Source organism: Centropristis striata, chromosome 15 (genome assembly GCF_030273125.1).
Source record: "Centropristis striata isolate RG_2023a ecotype Rhode Island chromosome 15, C.striata_1.0, whole genome shotgun sequence".
Taxonomy (NCBI): Eukaryota; Metazoa; Chordata; class Actinopteri; order Perciformes; family Serranidae; genus Centropristis; species Centropristis striata.
The window spans coordinates 12,755,243-12,770,486 of NC_081531.1; the positions used below are offsets into that span (position 1 = coordinate 12,755,243).

The 15,244-nt window shown below is 38.3% G+C and overlaps 1 protein-coding gene across 1 annotated transcript; it reads right to left on the minus strand.

Moving 5' to 3' along the window:
- Positions 1 to 511: 511 nt before the first annotated feature.
- Positions 512 to 12,496, minus strand: LOC131986131 (glutaredoxin domain-containing cysteine-rich protein 2). Its single transcript, XM_059350938.1, has 5 exons — positions 12,425 to 12,496; positions 11,896 to 12,079; positions 10,335 to 10,444; positions 6,375 to 6,614; positions 512 to 3,551 (listed from the first exon to the last, which is right to left on the minus strand). Exons 1-5 carry the CDS (start codon positions 12,479 to 12,481, stop codon positions 3,378 to 3,380), a joined length of 765 nt encoding a protein of 254 aa, XP_059206921.1. The 5' UTR covers positions 12,482 to 12,496; the 3' UTR covers positions 512 to 3,377.
- Positions 12,497 to 15,244: the final 2,748 nt, after the last annotated feature.

A 15,244-nucleotide genomic window follows, 5' to 3' on the forward strand; every position in this document is an offset into this window, starting at 1 on the left:
GTAGGGGATGTGGTCAGTGCTTTCAACTGCTAACACTGATTTTGATTGATCATCTCTGCCTTGCAGCATAAGGATAGTGGTAAAAAATGCCACTTCAGCAGCCCCTGCAAAAATATTCTCTGGCTCAGTGCCGTTTATATCTGATTACGGAGCAGGGATGCATATAAGAAGAACTTTGTTATAGTGTTGTTTTCTTCAACCTGCAAACGGAAGTCAAATGAAAAGATGATGTTGTCAACATCACTGTCTAATGTTTAAACCTTACGGTGATAATTTATGTTGGCTTGTAATCTTGGGAGATGCTGATGTCGCCACAGACGAAATGCATAATTGCATGAAGGTGATCACTCAGCTGAAGACTGTAAAGCTATCCAGGCGATATTATTTAATTTTGTGGCTTTTTTTTTCTGTTAAATCATCCCAAAATGGCACGACACAAAACATCGTGCTTGATTGCAGTTGTAATGACTAAGATGTAATGACTAAGAATTATGCAGCGTGTTGCATTTGTTTTTATTGTTATGTTTCATTTCGTTTTCATGCTGGGAACACACAAACAAACATTCCCAACCCACTGTGAAAACTCGAGGCTTTTAAGGAATGATTTTCACACATAACAGTCACAGACGTTGCCGTTAGAATTATGATGCTGCTCCGACTACATTTAGATTTGTGTAGATTACAGCCATACATATCAAACATGTTTGACGTGATTGTGACAGTCCTGACTGATCTGAGGCTCAGTGAAGAGGCAAAAGAATGAATCATTTACTCGTGCACACTGCAAGAAAACATAAGGTGATATCCCCATGACCTTTACTATATTTATACACTCCATTTGCTACATTTTAATCATAAAAAATATCAGCCAGGGGTGGCTGAGGATATGATAATCCTGTGCTATTAATCTAATCAAAATCAACTAGAAGGGCACTTTGAGAGCACAGACCTTCACCAAGACCAGTGGTGCATTCACATGGCCCATTTCCAAGTCATTCTTCTGACTTTGGTGTGTTCATGAGCTTTTATTCGTAATGTGGGAACAGCATCGATGCTACAAAGAAAAGTGGGTGTATTTTATTGCTCAGAGCACAAAAAGGATAGCCGTTTCCAGCAAGAGCAAAAGAGACGTATCAAGTAAGCAATGAAATATGATGGGGAAACTCCAATTTCTATTACTCTGACAGCACAGGAATGCACCACAACTGTCCACAGTTTTAACCAAAGTGAAAATTAATTTCTGTATCTGCATCATGATTTGGACTCACTGCAAAATTCACTGGGTTCTGCTTTGTCGCGGCCTACACCCCTACACCAAGTTTCACAAAAATAGAGCCAGTAGTTTTTTTCATACTCCTGCTGACAGGGAGACAGACAAAGACGGACAAAGTGAATCACAGAGTTAATAAAGCCCCAACTTCCAGACAGAAAGTGTTGGACACAATAAAAAGAGGCATTGAAAATTAATTGGGTGTTTTATTTCATTCATATACCAAAACTGTGTGGATAAAGCTTTGAAACTATTTTGAATGGCAGTATCCTGAGAATGAGATTTATTAATTAAAAAATAAATAAATCATAATTGCCATTTTTATTCATCCTCCTGAGCTGGCATACTATTATCATTTATTTAACAATTCTCGTTTTCAGCTCATCTGTACCTCACCTTGTCTTACAGTGACTCCTCAAAACATTTTTTTTATTTGAAATGTGGTTTTAAAAGGTTTGCCACTTCTTTTCTCACCAATAATAGCAGCTTAAATTAAAAAAATGCTAAACACTGCTTCTGTGTCATCCTGTCACCTTCCAAAAAGGGGCATTTCAGCCCGGTCTCAGTCCCAACTCCTCAGATACTGACACTTTGTCCCAATCCTCTGCGTCTGATGCTATTTTATACAGCCTATGGTCTGTTGTAGCTAGCAGAAACACCATCCCTAAAATGTCCAAAACCAATCCAAAACGGTGCCTTGTGTCTGTTGTCAGACTAAAGACTGTGACAAAGCATTGGAATCAAGTATTTTGGTATCACGTATCATCAAGTTGGGATGAGAATACTTTGGACATATTATGAAAACTCACTTTTTCAGTGCCTGTGAACATACAGTACATTTAGGTATCTGAAGTGCCTACCAAGCTAACCAGATGCAACATTTTTTTTCAAGCTAATCAGAGCAGAGTGGTGGAGAGTTACAGGTGCTAAAACCATAGATCAAAAAAAAAAAAATAGTGAATCATTAGTTGAAGGACTCCAGTTATGAAGCCTTGAGGTTGGTATATTGGCTGACGCCCTATTTTTTTAATTTTTATTTTTTTCAAGCAGTGCATGGACAGAACAGTTCGGGTGCTGGAATGACACTAGTGCTATCTAGCTAACTTGGTTAGCAAGGGGAACAGCCATCTCCTTTCAGTTTTTTTAATCCCACCACCAAACACTAACCAAGACATTTTTAATCAACCAAAGCCAAAAACCCTGGTTTATGTTCTATTTTACTCAAAATGGGACCATAATTTACCAAATAATCATCATGCTCTATTGAAAAAGACTTGAAACTAAAAATTGAAAGTAGGGTAATTTTCCCATCGACTTACATAGAAATTGACCTCTTTTTGTAACCAGCAGAGAAGAAAATAATGTGTTTTTTGAAAATGTTTTTGTAGAAATCCAAAATATGTATGAACCTGAAAATGAGCATATGTCCACTTAGGCAGAAGTGCATTTCACCATTGTTGTATGTAGTGCAAATATAATTCATGATGTGACCTTTCATGCCACAGTCTACTTTGACTCTATAATTCTGACTTAGAACCTTATTCCATTTCCATCTCAAGTTCTTTATCTCTTACCCTGTGTTTTTCGGGTGGGAAAAATGGAAAACATACCCTCATACAACACAGCATGTTTGAACATAAAAGGTTTCATTCTCTCTGGTGAATAGAGACAGGAGATAGGAACAGGGCAGCCTTCCCAGTAGATAAAAATAAAAGCAAAATGTTTGCATCATTTTAATTAAACTGATAACTCTGTCGTGGAACCCGGTTTTATCAGGAAGAAGGGTGCAGATGCAAAATAATGTGACAACAAAAAAGTGATTATGTGTTTGTGTTATCGCAAGCCATGTTCACTGCACACAGTAATTGTATTTTATGATTTTGTGCCCGCTGCACAATTCATAATTCCCCTTTCCAATGATGGCTTATGTTTCCTAGTAGTGCTTCGAAACACCCCACCAAGAACACTTTGGATTAGAGCAATATTGCCGCTGAGACAATTGTGACAGACCCATTGCACATCGGGCATGCACTCACTCACAGCTACACACTCTCATTCACTCACTCACTCCCTTTCTCTGCCAGACATGGGTGTCAGCCAAACAGTGCTATTTGCTGGAGCAGGACTGGCACTTCTCCAGACCATGGGGGTAGCAGGCTTGGCAACGCAGATCACTGATGGACTCATTGAAGCGGTTCGCCAGCATGGACAGCTTGCTACCGTGACACAGAGAGCAGGGAGCGCAGCCCGAGCCGCCACAATGCTGGCAGCTGTCGGCCTCCTGGAGACAGAAGAAACACATTAGAGAGGAGAAGAGGAGGTGAAAGAGAGGAACTATAAGGTTAGGTAAAGGGTAAGAAAGGGAGGAAGAGGTCGGGAGGAGTGAGAATGTATAGAGAGAGACACAATTGTTGTGTGTTTAAATGTGTCAAATGCATCAATAATCCTTAAACCACCATTTTACATTAAAATATATTACTAATTGTTACAATGCAGCTGTTTTACATCTGATTAACACCTTTAGTCAGTTCATAAGCAGCAAACATTAACACCGCTATTTAGTTTAACTGGCCAGCCTGCTGGCATACACTAAAAAACCTTAACGACCTGGAGGATTTTTCCAGTATTACTTATAATTAAAACACCTTTTAAGTAGATGTGTTGTGGGATAATGTACATCCAGCCAGTTGTTCATACAGCCAGCTGGTCATTACAACTAAATTTACAATACCGAGCAGCTGCCTGTAGATTATCTACGACACGCTGGATGGTTCAAGGTTCAAGGTTTTTATTTGCCACTTCTGAACAGACCACAGTCCAAACACATGGGACTTTTTTGGAGGGCTCTCTTGTGGTCAACAAAGAAACTTAAATAAGGAGAATAAATATAAAATATAAAAATATTCAAGGGTATCAGCTCAAAATACAGACATTATATATACAACATTATAGAATAAGGCAGTCTAATAATAAGAAAAATATAAATATATAAAATATGGATGCACTGTACAGAAAGTTTGGTATGTGCTGACTCAGAGTAATAAATATATATTAATAAATATGGATACTAACAGAAGATGTGAAGCTTTACAACCCAGTGGATGTTGGTAATCAGTAGAATATTGTTTTTGGTGAAAGTTTGTTGGATGTAGGATGTTGTTGAGATGTTTCTTTAGGAAAGTCCCAAAGTAAACTAAAACACAGAGATAGACTGTTATGCATGCCAGAGTGCTAAGTAGGATTCTCTATTTATCTAAAAAGCATCACACAGAAAAGTATTGCTATGATCCTATCAACTACTTTACTCTCAAAAAGTAAAATAGAAAATTGGCTTGAAGTAAGAAAAATTGAGAATGGATAAACCATTTCATTAATTTCACATCGAGGGAGAGTTCTCTTATCAGGCGTTGTGGTATAAACGATAAATGCAGACAAAATATAAAAACTACAACGGCACTTGGAGAGTGCAGATCTCTGCCAAGGTAACAGCTGTTTCCAGTATTTGTGTGACAACAAAGAGTAAAGGAAACAGATCAGGTGAGCCATTAAATATGATCAGGAAACAAATTTGTCCTGATTATTGTGACACCACATGATCCACAATTACCCTATCTCACAATGTTAGAGTTTTATAATAATTATGCCAAAAGACAAACACACAACCAAGCCATCACACTGCACTGAAAACATGACCTCCATGCAGTGATGGAAAAAGTATTTGGATCAATTACTTAAGTAAAAGTACTAATACCACACTGTGAAATTACACCACTATAATAAAAGTCCTGCATTCTTTTTAAGCAAAAGTACAAAAGTATCAGCATCAAAATGTACTTAAAGTATCAAAAGTAAAAGTAATCATTATACAAAATGGACTTAGATAGTTTTATATATTCCAAATATATTATATGGTTGTTATTATTGATGCATTTAAGCAGCATTTTACTGTTGTCTAAATAGAGCTCATTTAACTACTTAATATCCTGTAATGAGGTTTAATTTATAAACCTATAATTTAAATTGATGCTATTTTTTCACGTTAAATCTCGACCTGAAAAGTCATTAAAGCTGTCAGCTAAATGTAGTGGAGTAAAAATTACAATATTTTCCTCAAAATGTAGTGAAGTACAAGTATACCATTACATATGTGGAAATACTCAAAGTACCTCAATATCATACTTAAATACAATATTTGGAGTAAATGTAAAGTACCATTCCACCACTGCCTCCATGGTATTAATAATTGATTGATAATATATTGCTATATCAATTAAAACAAGAAAACAAAATCACACAAATAAACAAAACCTACATAAGGTATAAGGCTACTGTGATGATCAGCTGTCGTAGCAAGAGTGAAATCTAAGTCTGGATCGGGTAAACAGTTCAGCGTACGTCTAAATGTGAGCATGTGTTAGAAATGAAGAAACGAAGACAGTGAAACATTAACAACCTGGGGATTTAGGCAACAAAGGTAAAGATGATGAAGAAAAGAAAGTAACAAAGAAGAGAGAGATTGCCAAATAATGAAAAAAAAGAGCTGAGAATGAACTTTTTTTTCTCCTAGTGGCGGAGAAAATGAGAAAATAACGAGAGAGGTGAGAAAAGAATGGAGGGAGTGAGGGGAAAAGAACAGTAATCAGCCAAGGAGGTGAGGAGGGAGGGGATAATAGCGAGCTGGGTATCCTTGCAGGGCTGGCAAGTGGCAGGCAAATGCTGCAAGGGCAGAGGAAAAGTGTGGACTCATCACTATGTGTTCACAGTTGACAGATAACACCAGGACAATGAGGTGGTGGTTGTTGCAGCGGGAGGGGGGCATCGGGGAAAGAAAAAGAAAAGGGGCACATATAAGGTGGCAGTTACAAGGAAAGAGAGGAGGTTGTGGGACGAGAATAAGCACCCCTCTGTGAACTGTTTCAAATTACAACAATATTGGTGCACAGACAATCCTGCTGTTATGCTCTTGAAAGCAGAGATAAAGTGAATAAAAGATGGCTGAAGACATATGCAGAGATAGAGGGAGGAGAGGATGGTGAGGCAGAGAATACGAGGGTGATAAAAACCCTACCACACCACTGAGAATAATTTGGCCAAGGATCATTACCTTGGTCTCTGTGTCGCTGATCTGTTTCTCCTCCTCCTCCTCCTCCTCCTTCTCTGCGTCCTGTGTGCAAAAAGCTTTCGGCCTCCTCCTGCTCCCCCTCTCCCTGGCCTTTGGATATCCCTCCGAGTCCATCGGAGGCACTGTGTGGTGCCGCATCGCTTCGTTCTTCCTCGGTGGTGCTCTGATGATGCGCAGATTGCTGGTGTAGATGATTATCTTGCCAAAGTCCAACACCGAGGACTGGTGGGAACAGAACGTGTCAGATAATCCTACATCGGTTAAAATGAACAGCAGCTGGTGCGTCCTGAGATTAAGCATTTTAATTAGCCTCTGCTCGTGTTAGATATTTCTGACATTCCTGCCACTGTGAGAGTGTGCACACATTTAGCTTTGGGCTTTACGTGTGAGTGAGAAGAGGTTCTCAGCTCAAGAGTTGCACCCTTTTTTTTGGCAAAAACACAACATGCTTTGCAGCTGTGTTCTGGCTTCTGATGGTGGAGAAATGAAAATGACAGTACTTCCTCTTTTTTCACAGATTTTCTCCTGTGTGATTATGTGTAGTCAGGAAAGAAGGCCTTGATCTTTCATACTAGGAAAATATAGGAACCTTTGATGCTTTAAAGTGTTTATTTATCCATTAATTTATTACATTTTACTCAACTACATTAGGGCTGCCATTAAATGGCTATATTTCTAGTGATTAATCCATTGACAGTTTATTGATTAACCCTTGAAACTCCATGCCAGTTTCTGTGTGATGATCCTTGGAGACTCCAAAGTGCTATATGATTGATTTAAACAATTAAATTTTTTTAATTTTCCTGCTGCTTCACACATTAATTAGTTAAAGAGAGTGTCTGTATTGTTGGCTCCGCCCACCCTATCTGGTGAGCCAATCACCTCACTAACTGTTCGCCACTTGTGATTTTGCCCGACAACGTGTTCACGCTTGTGTTACAAGATTCAGTGATAGTGATTAAACAGAAAATTTTAATGAAAATCTTTTTGTTATTTGAACATAGAAACACAAAAGTCTCCTGGACAGTGTGATTAGTCCATAGTTTTATACAATGGCAGCAATAATTTTTGGCATCATGGACATCTTAAAGAATCATAACACCTGCCATTGCCATGGAGAAGAAGCCAGTGAGAAGCATGCAATTACAATTAGAAATATGGCACCATAGTTTGTAAATCAATCCAAAATTTCACCATAATTAAGAATGAATTAGAATTTTTTGTTGCCAACATACAATTTCCATGGAATTAGTCGTAGCTTTTAGGCGTGTGCCTTGTTTAATAAAGTTTGTTTATCTTTTGCACTGATGATTTAACTGGAAGAGTTTCAAAGCTGTGGAAGTGCTTTGATGTCTGTGGGGAAGGTAAATCAAAAATAAGTATATGGGAAAATTAGAGAGTCAGTATTCTGTTTTGGGATCCATATCAGCATGGCTGCATTGCTGATTGCCAATGACTCCGTGATTACTTTGCTAATCTCTGACATTTCTGACTTTGGCTCTTTTTCTGAAATGATCTGATTGAATTTTTTTTCCAAGCATTCAGAAATGAAAATCAGATAAAGAGTCCCCTACCACAGTGAATCTCCCTTATCATAAAACAGGCAGAGAAAGCACTGAAGTCATATAAGGAACTCATTAGGCATTGTACAGTCGGGGTGCTCCTCTAGGACCACCGTGCCATCCTTTCAATAATGCCCTAAACGGATAAACTAAATCCAAATTGCTGTTTTCAGCTGATAAATGTGATAAATACTGGCCTTGGTCACCAGGGCCAAGCGTGCCTTTGTTTAGAGGATAAAAGAATGAAACTGACACTAAGCCAGCAGGCGTTGTGGCTGACCTCCCTCTCAGCCTGCTGCACTAATGAAGCCACTGCCACAGCAGCTCACTAACAGTGGCTTTTTCCTTTCAGATGAACTATTTTGTAGCGGTTGTTGTTCCACTTTAATTGTTGTACAATTTTCACGGAACAGCATGCAGTTGGCGCTTTAATCACCAAAGGATTTTTCTCATTCTCTATTTTAAGTCTTGATTGCTTGTTCTGTTCTAAAGATGTATGAATACATTATTAAATTACTTTGCATTGTCTGGTAATTGTGTATGGGTTTGTTTTGGCACGCCTGTTTGCTTTTCAGCACATGTAGGCTTGCAATGCTCTGTGGGTTTAACAAATAAATACTTCCAAGTATCTGCCATACTTTCTTAATATAATTCCTGTTATATAAGTATATCCAAAGAGACGTTGCATAATTATGATGCTCCAAAATTAGTAACGTACCCTTCAAAGGGTGGCAAGAAAAATAATTAATACTTTTTAAGGTGTTAACTGGTGTTGTAACTCGCCATGATGAACATTTTAATCAACATTTAGCAAAATCGTAATATTTTCTCATGTAACCTTTACTGGAGAATGAATTAAGTTAATTAAGAAAGGTCTCAGCATTGAACATTCAGACAGACAAAACTCACAATAGGCCTATGAGTGAGAAATTTCATCTAAACTGATTTTGCCAGTCACCAGAAAAAACATGTTGGCATTGCACGTTTCTGCATCTGCAGATATTTCAATATGACACAATTTTGGAAACATTTACAATATCTATGGAAGGAGGTTAGAGGTCAGCAGACTTTCACCCAGGAGACTGGTGTTCTGATACCATGTGAAAACTAAAGTCAATTTTAAGTTAATTTTCCCAAGTTTTCAGTTTAGCTGTAAATTAAGTACCTACGTACACAATATATCAGGAATACTTTCAGGGAATGTCTTTAAATTTAGCACAAATGTCTAATTTGGTTTTGGAGGTATTCAACTGCATGTGGTAAAGGATTTGCAAATCATTGCATACTGTTTCTCACAGCGTCCCAACTTCTTCGGAATCAGGGCTGCATGTCTAACAGGATAAAATGATGAAGTGATGACATTTTATATCCAAAAGATCAACTTCATTTTGGCATAATAATGTTCTGCAAAAACACTTCTGGCCATTATTCAACATGAGAACTCAGGAACAGAAGGGAGACATTTGGTCAGATACTGAATTGGTGACACTAATCTTGTTGTTGGGTTGAAAATGTATGTGAAGCATCCAGTTTCTAGAATTTGTAGCTTCCTTGCAACAACATCCATATTTGAAGCATTGGCTTCCGTGAGGCTGCATATATAAAGCCCTTTACATACTCCATAAGAACAGAATTTTTTTTTTTTTTCTCGAGGTGGCAAAACAAGAAAAAAGTTCTTTCTGGCCCGGATATTTCATACTTCACGAGAAACTCTTCACTGCGGAACCCCTGGGAAGTCGTCATAGGGCCCATTGCAGCACACGTCTCAAATTTCTAATTCAAATTTCTGACCAATCAAACAATACTTCTTGGACACCACACAGGAACAAAGTTCTGCCAAGATGATGTGTCAAGAACAGAGACATTTCTTATCCCTCCCAGGGCTGCAAGAACAAATTTCTCTGTTGTTGCAGAGTATGTATTAGCCTTAAGTCTGGACAGATGTAAACTGCAACTTGGCTAGTTGGCAAAGGCATACAAATGCAAGGCGATAATTAGCTTACAGATTTGTTCTGTGACCAGTAATTACAAATAAAAGAAGTTTTTAAAACCAAACACAGATTTTTTTCCGGAAACCTATCTATATAGGAACTATTGGTGTCTAAACGTAATATTAGTTTTTGTTTGAATTGACAACTTTAATGCATGTTTAAACTGTGACCAAGTGCATTGTTAGGCTATGTTTGTTTTTTTTCTCCCTAAAGCTTTATGACCACCACAGGAGGAAATGAAAAGCATTTCAGAAATGTAAAGATTTAACTGTGGTTCAAAACCCTTTGATTCAATATATCTATGATTTGCAGGAACATACTGTAAAATGCCAGACTGGGTTGTGTTAATATCAGAATTTAGCTAAATCAGAATAAGCAGCATTGCTTACTTTGGCATCACCCTCTGCTTCCTCAGTCTGGCCTGCAGCAGGCTTGTAGCTTCCCATTCCTCTGTACACGTTAATTCTCTGGGCAATGAGCCCTGTTGGAGGATAGACACCTGTATAGAGAACAAAACAAGTTGTCAGGGTAAATTGAGAATTTGTAAGAGATTTGAGACTCTAGTTCAGGTTTCATCCACAAACAGCATGCATTTCATGTTCTTAATGGAATTTTTGATGGTCTTGGTAAACAACAAGCAGTTTCTACCTAACTTACTTTGACAACCCAGGCTAGCTGTGTTAGCATAGCCTCACCAAATCCTTCTACTTAGGTGCAATCTCATTAGAAATGCTGCTGGAAGGCTTTTGCGACCTTCTTTACAGGTCGGACCCCTTGTTTTCAGTCTTGAAGCTAAGCTAATCTAAGCTAAGTGGCTGCGACTTAATTTTTTTCAACACAAAGCTTGCCAACAGTTGACATGTGCTCTCTCGTAAGACATGAGTTGCTAAAATATTCATTTGACATGGTTAAATCAAAAAAGTTTTTAGCTAGCTATAGGTATTTTGAAAACGTTTCAGCTCTTGGTTGCATATTTGGTTGTATTTATTATTATTTGATTGACCTTCTCTGTTGGTTGCTGCTATAATTTCTTGTATGTTAACTGCCAAAAAAGGACTCTAGTGGGCCATATCAGCCAACCTGATCTCACAAAATTACGTGAAATGACCACAACTTTTCACACATTACGTCTTAACACCGAATTCCATTTTACGTAACTTCGTGAAACAACAGAACATTCTTAAAAGAGCACACACATCAGTATACATGTACGGTGCACGATTGTAAAAAAAAAAAAAAAAAAAAAGCTGAATTTTGTGAGATCAGGCTGTATCAGCGGTTATCATTCCCATAAGTATGGGGAAGAAAGCGCCTCCTCCACCTATTAGATTGAGAAGGTCGTTGTGAGTAAAGGAGGACATAATGTCCAGGATCAGGAGTGACACCGATTGCAAATGAAGGTTGGGAATGAGTCCTTACAACGTAAGGTGTGATAACCGCTGATGAACACCTATTCAATAGTGTGATAATGTCCAAAGTGGGTACAAAATTTTTAACTCTATCAACTAATAAAAATATCTTTCTTATACAACTGGGTGAGAGAAACAAGTTTCCACACAGCACGTTGTTCTTTGCCTATAAAACATGGCATTGATTGCGGATTACAATATGATCAGTGCACATATAGGTGGGCTATTGAGCCCATAATTGTGTAGCTGAGATGTTTCACATCATCACTACAAAGATTGCTCTAATATTTAGTAATAGAGATGTTTGTAAGCATACTGGCAGTTTTACTGTGCATCAAAAAAAAAAAAAACACTGTACAGGCGATCATCACTCTGAAGGCAGAAATAAGCCAACATGGTTTCATGGTAACCACTCTTACAAATGTAATGCACATGTCTTGTGGTCTCCCTTACAGGCTTACAGCCCACACAAACAAACCTCTATACAGTGATGCATATGAAGTAAACCACAGTGATAGTATGTTACATAATAAAAACCCACTGGGTTGGTCCACATGAGCATCCTCAAACCCACACAGCTGCTCCACCTCCAGGTGGCTGGGGGGGATCTTGCGGTGGACGAAGCTGTGTGGGTATTTCTCCTCTGGACTGTCAAGCTCCTGACCGTCCTCGTACACGTGCTTCAGCACCCGACCGCTGTAGGACGACGCCAGCTTGAACCTAACCTTGGTTTTACATGATGAAATGATGCACAGGCATGTTAAGTACTGTTTAGTGAGTAATTTGCAAAGCTTAAAGCTTCCTAGCATGCAAAAGAAGATTTATGAGTTGAGAAAGGTGCATGTATATATATATATTTGCATCATGTCAACATACAAGCGAAGATCCTGCTTCAGCTTTAACTGTGCTATCATTTTAAGCAATATGCAACTGATATTACAGCAACTACATTAAAAAAATCATTTAAACAGAAAGCTTGGTAATGACCTCAATATGTCTTTTACTCAGCACATTATTGTACTTTGAAACCAGTTAATTCAAAAGAAAGTGGTTGTATAAAAAAAACTTACCTTTCTGGGCTTGGTGCCTTCATAGCGCTGATTCAGTTTTCTCTGGAGTTCCTCCATGGTGGCTGATTGAGGAGAGGACGCCGAGAGACCGTCAGTCCATCCAAGAAGCTCCTTACCTGGGGCGAATTGACATCAGATGGACACCGGGGTGCCTGGTGTGATAAAAGAATGTACTGTCGGACGGATGAAAGAATGGACTGATATAGAGCTTGATAGAAGCCCGACTGAAGTGCTGTGTGTGAGGAGTAGGAGGATGACTCGATTAGCTGAAGCTCTCTGCGACTGCCCTGCCTCCTGAGTTTGAATGCACCTGCTGTTTTAAGGGACCACCTTTCTAGCTCCCCGTGCTAAATTATTCAAAGCTAGATCGTGTGTACAAAAGGGTGGTTGAGAAACCAGAAGCTCAGTCATCAAATAATTATGATCACCAGAATAGAAGGTAGTTGGAGCCCGTGTGGAGCACTCTGTGTTTGTGCGTGTAAGGGAAAGAAAGAGAGTGTGAGGCTGTGTGTGTGTGTGTGTGTGTGTGTGTGTGGGAGTTGTTAGATAGTTGTAGGACTGCCTGTCATTGGACTGGAGCCGAGTGCATCAGTGTTAGAAAGTAAACATGACATTTGATGTTTCTTGCTGTCAAACTGAAAACCTTTCCCTTTTTCAAAAGATATCTATGATTTCTTAGTTAGAAATCATCTCGCTTTTAGTGCTTCTTTGTTTTGTCTATATATTGAGTACTTTACTTACTGTAAGTTGTCAATTTCATTAACCTCAAACATAGGACTTTAAAACCCAAACCATGAATTTTTAAACTAAACCATGTGTCACCTGATGAGGTTGTTATCAGATCATTGAATGTCCGTTATCACTGGTTTTCAGCCTTGTAGTACATGTGGGTTAGAAGGGGCCTACGCCACCAACTAGTAAATCCAGAAAGCTGTCACATTAAATGGCCTGTTATATTAATGAAAACTCACTTTACAAGTCAGTTGCCAGTGTCTTTATGTTCTTATGTTCAGTAGCATAAGGTATTTAATTCAAACCATGATCTTTTTCCTGTTTTAGTGCCTAAACCTAATGAGAGTGAATCCATAGGGTGCCAGACAGGAGACAGACTTTTAGGGCTTTCTGCCAAAAAGGAGATCATGCAAGAATCACAGGATGATATATATTGTGCAAATCCATCTCGTCAGACTGCGAGTCATGTCCTTGTGTCCATACAAGCAGCGGTTCAGCCAATCCGTGTGCAGAGTTACTGACTGTGACGTGCATCACGACATGGAGAGGTTCAGCTACAAAACAACAATGTCAGCTTCTAAAAAAGTTTTGTCATTTTTTTGACAGCATTGTCAGGTTACTATTTTAACCAAAACAAGGATCTTTTTTAAACTTAACCAAGTCGTTTTGTTGCCTAAACCTAACAAGATTTCCGTCAGAAAAAGATTTCTGGCTAACTTCTCCCATGTGCAACATTGAAGCACATCAGGAAGGCAACAAATCGCTGGTTAACTTTAGAATAAAGATCATGGTTTTGGTTTAAAAAAACTTTTGTGGGAGAAAGCCGTGAGGCTTACACGTGTTATTATCTCCCACAAAACTTCTCCTGTGTGTCACATTTCATGGGCTGATCAATGGTTGTTAACTTTAGAACCATAGTGGAGCATCATTGTTTGACGCATAGGACTACCCGTTACCAAAAAGTGATGTCGAGGGGTCTTGACCAAGTTAGGAAGAAGAACTGGTTGGTGTTTCTGTGCCTACTGGATGTGTCTGTGCAGGGTGAGTATAGTTCTTACTTGAGCACAAAACTTCCATGTTTTATAGAGTCTTACTTCATGACTCAGTGGAGTCTGACTCAGTCACTTTGAAAGTCTAATCTACAGAAGTATCTGTTACAGCATAGATCTCAGGTAAGCCATATAAAATGAGATTTTCACACACCTGAGAAGATTTCTCTGCCAGCCAATGCTCAGGGACCTCGTCTAGAATCTAAGAAGATTCAAAGACAAACAGACTTATATCACAAATGCAAGTCCTTTAAACAGCACCGACAGAAAAATAACAGAAAGTGACTTCAGTCTGGAGATTAAACTGAGGTGAAACAAACCAAAATGTATGTAGAACTTACAATATCTTGTAAATATACCCATTTCTGGATAAGATACTCTCAAAAATATTTTATGTTCAATATGACTCATTACAGCCTTGTACTGATGAAAAAAGAATACTTGCATAAAAATATCGTGGCCAAGTTGGAAAGAGATTGAAAAAATGCAATTTAATACACAGGAGCCATTTCAAATTATGGAAATTCTTGAAAATATACAGTTAAACTCCCCCTAATCCTACAGTGTAAGAGCTTGAACTGATGAGTCATACAATTAGTGGTTTAGCTCAATCACCATGTGCTAATTGTTTTCTTGTCGAGTATAATGGCTTTAATTATTTGGTAAATTAGGTATCCTTATTTCAGTATCTAACTTTAAATTACCCACTACATAATTTAACTAATAGGGATGGTTACCATGCGTTATAGGAATCTTGAAGAATCATGGTTTATAAAAATCTTGAGACTGGAAGCCTTTAATTTACCTTAAAAAATTACTTATTTATATACCGAAGCGTGAGCCAATTACATTTATTTAATAAAGCCAAAGGATAAAGACATCTCCTGTCCACATTTTAGGTCAATAATAGAGTATTATAGGACAAAACCACCAAAGATAACAAACCTCATGAAGTCTTTTCTTTTGACAGTGTGCCTAAATATTTAACCACTGACTTTATGTTAAACACCTGGTGGAATCAGGAGTAACTCACTGTTCT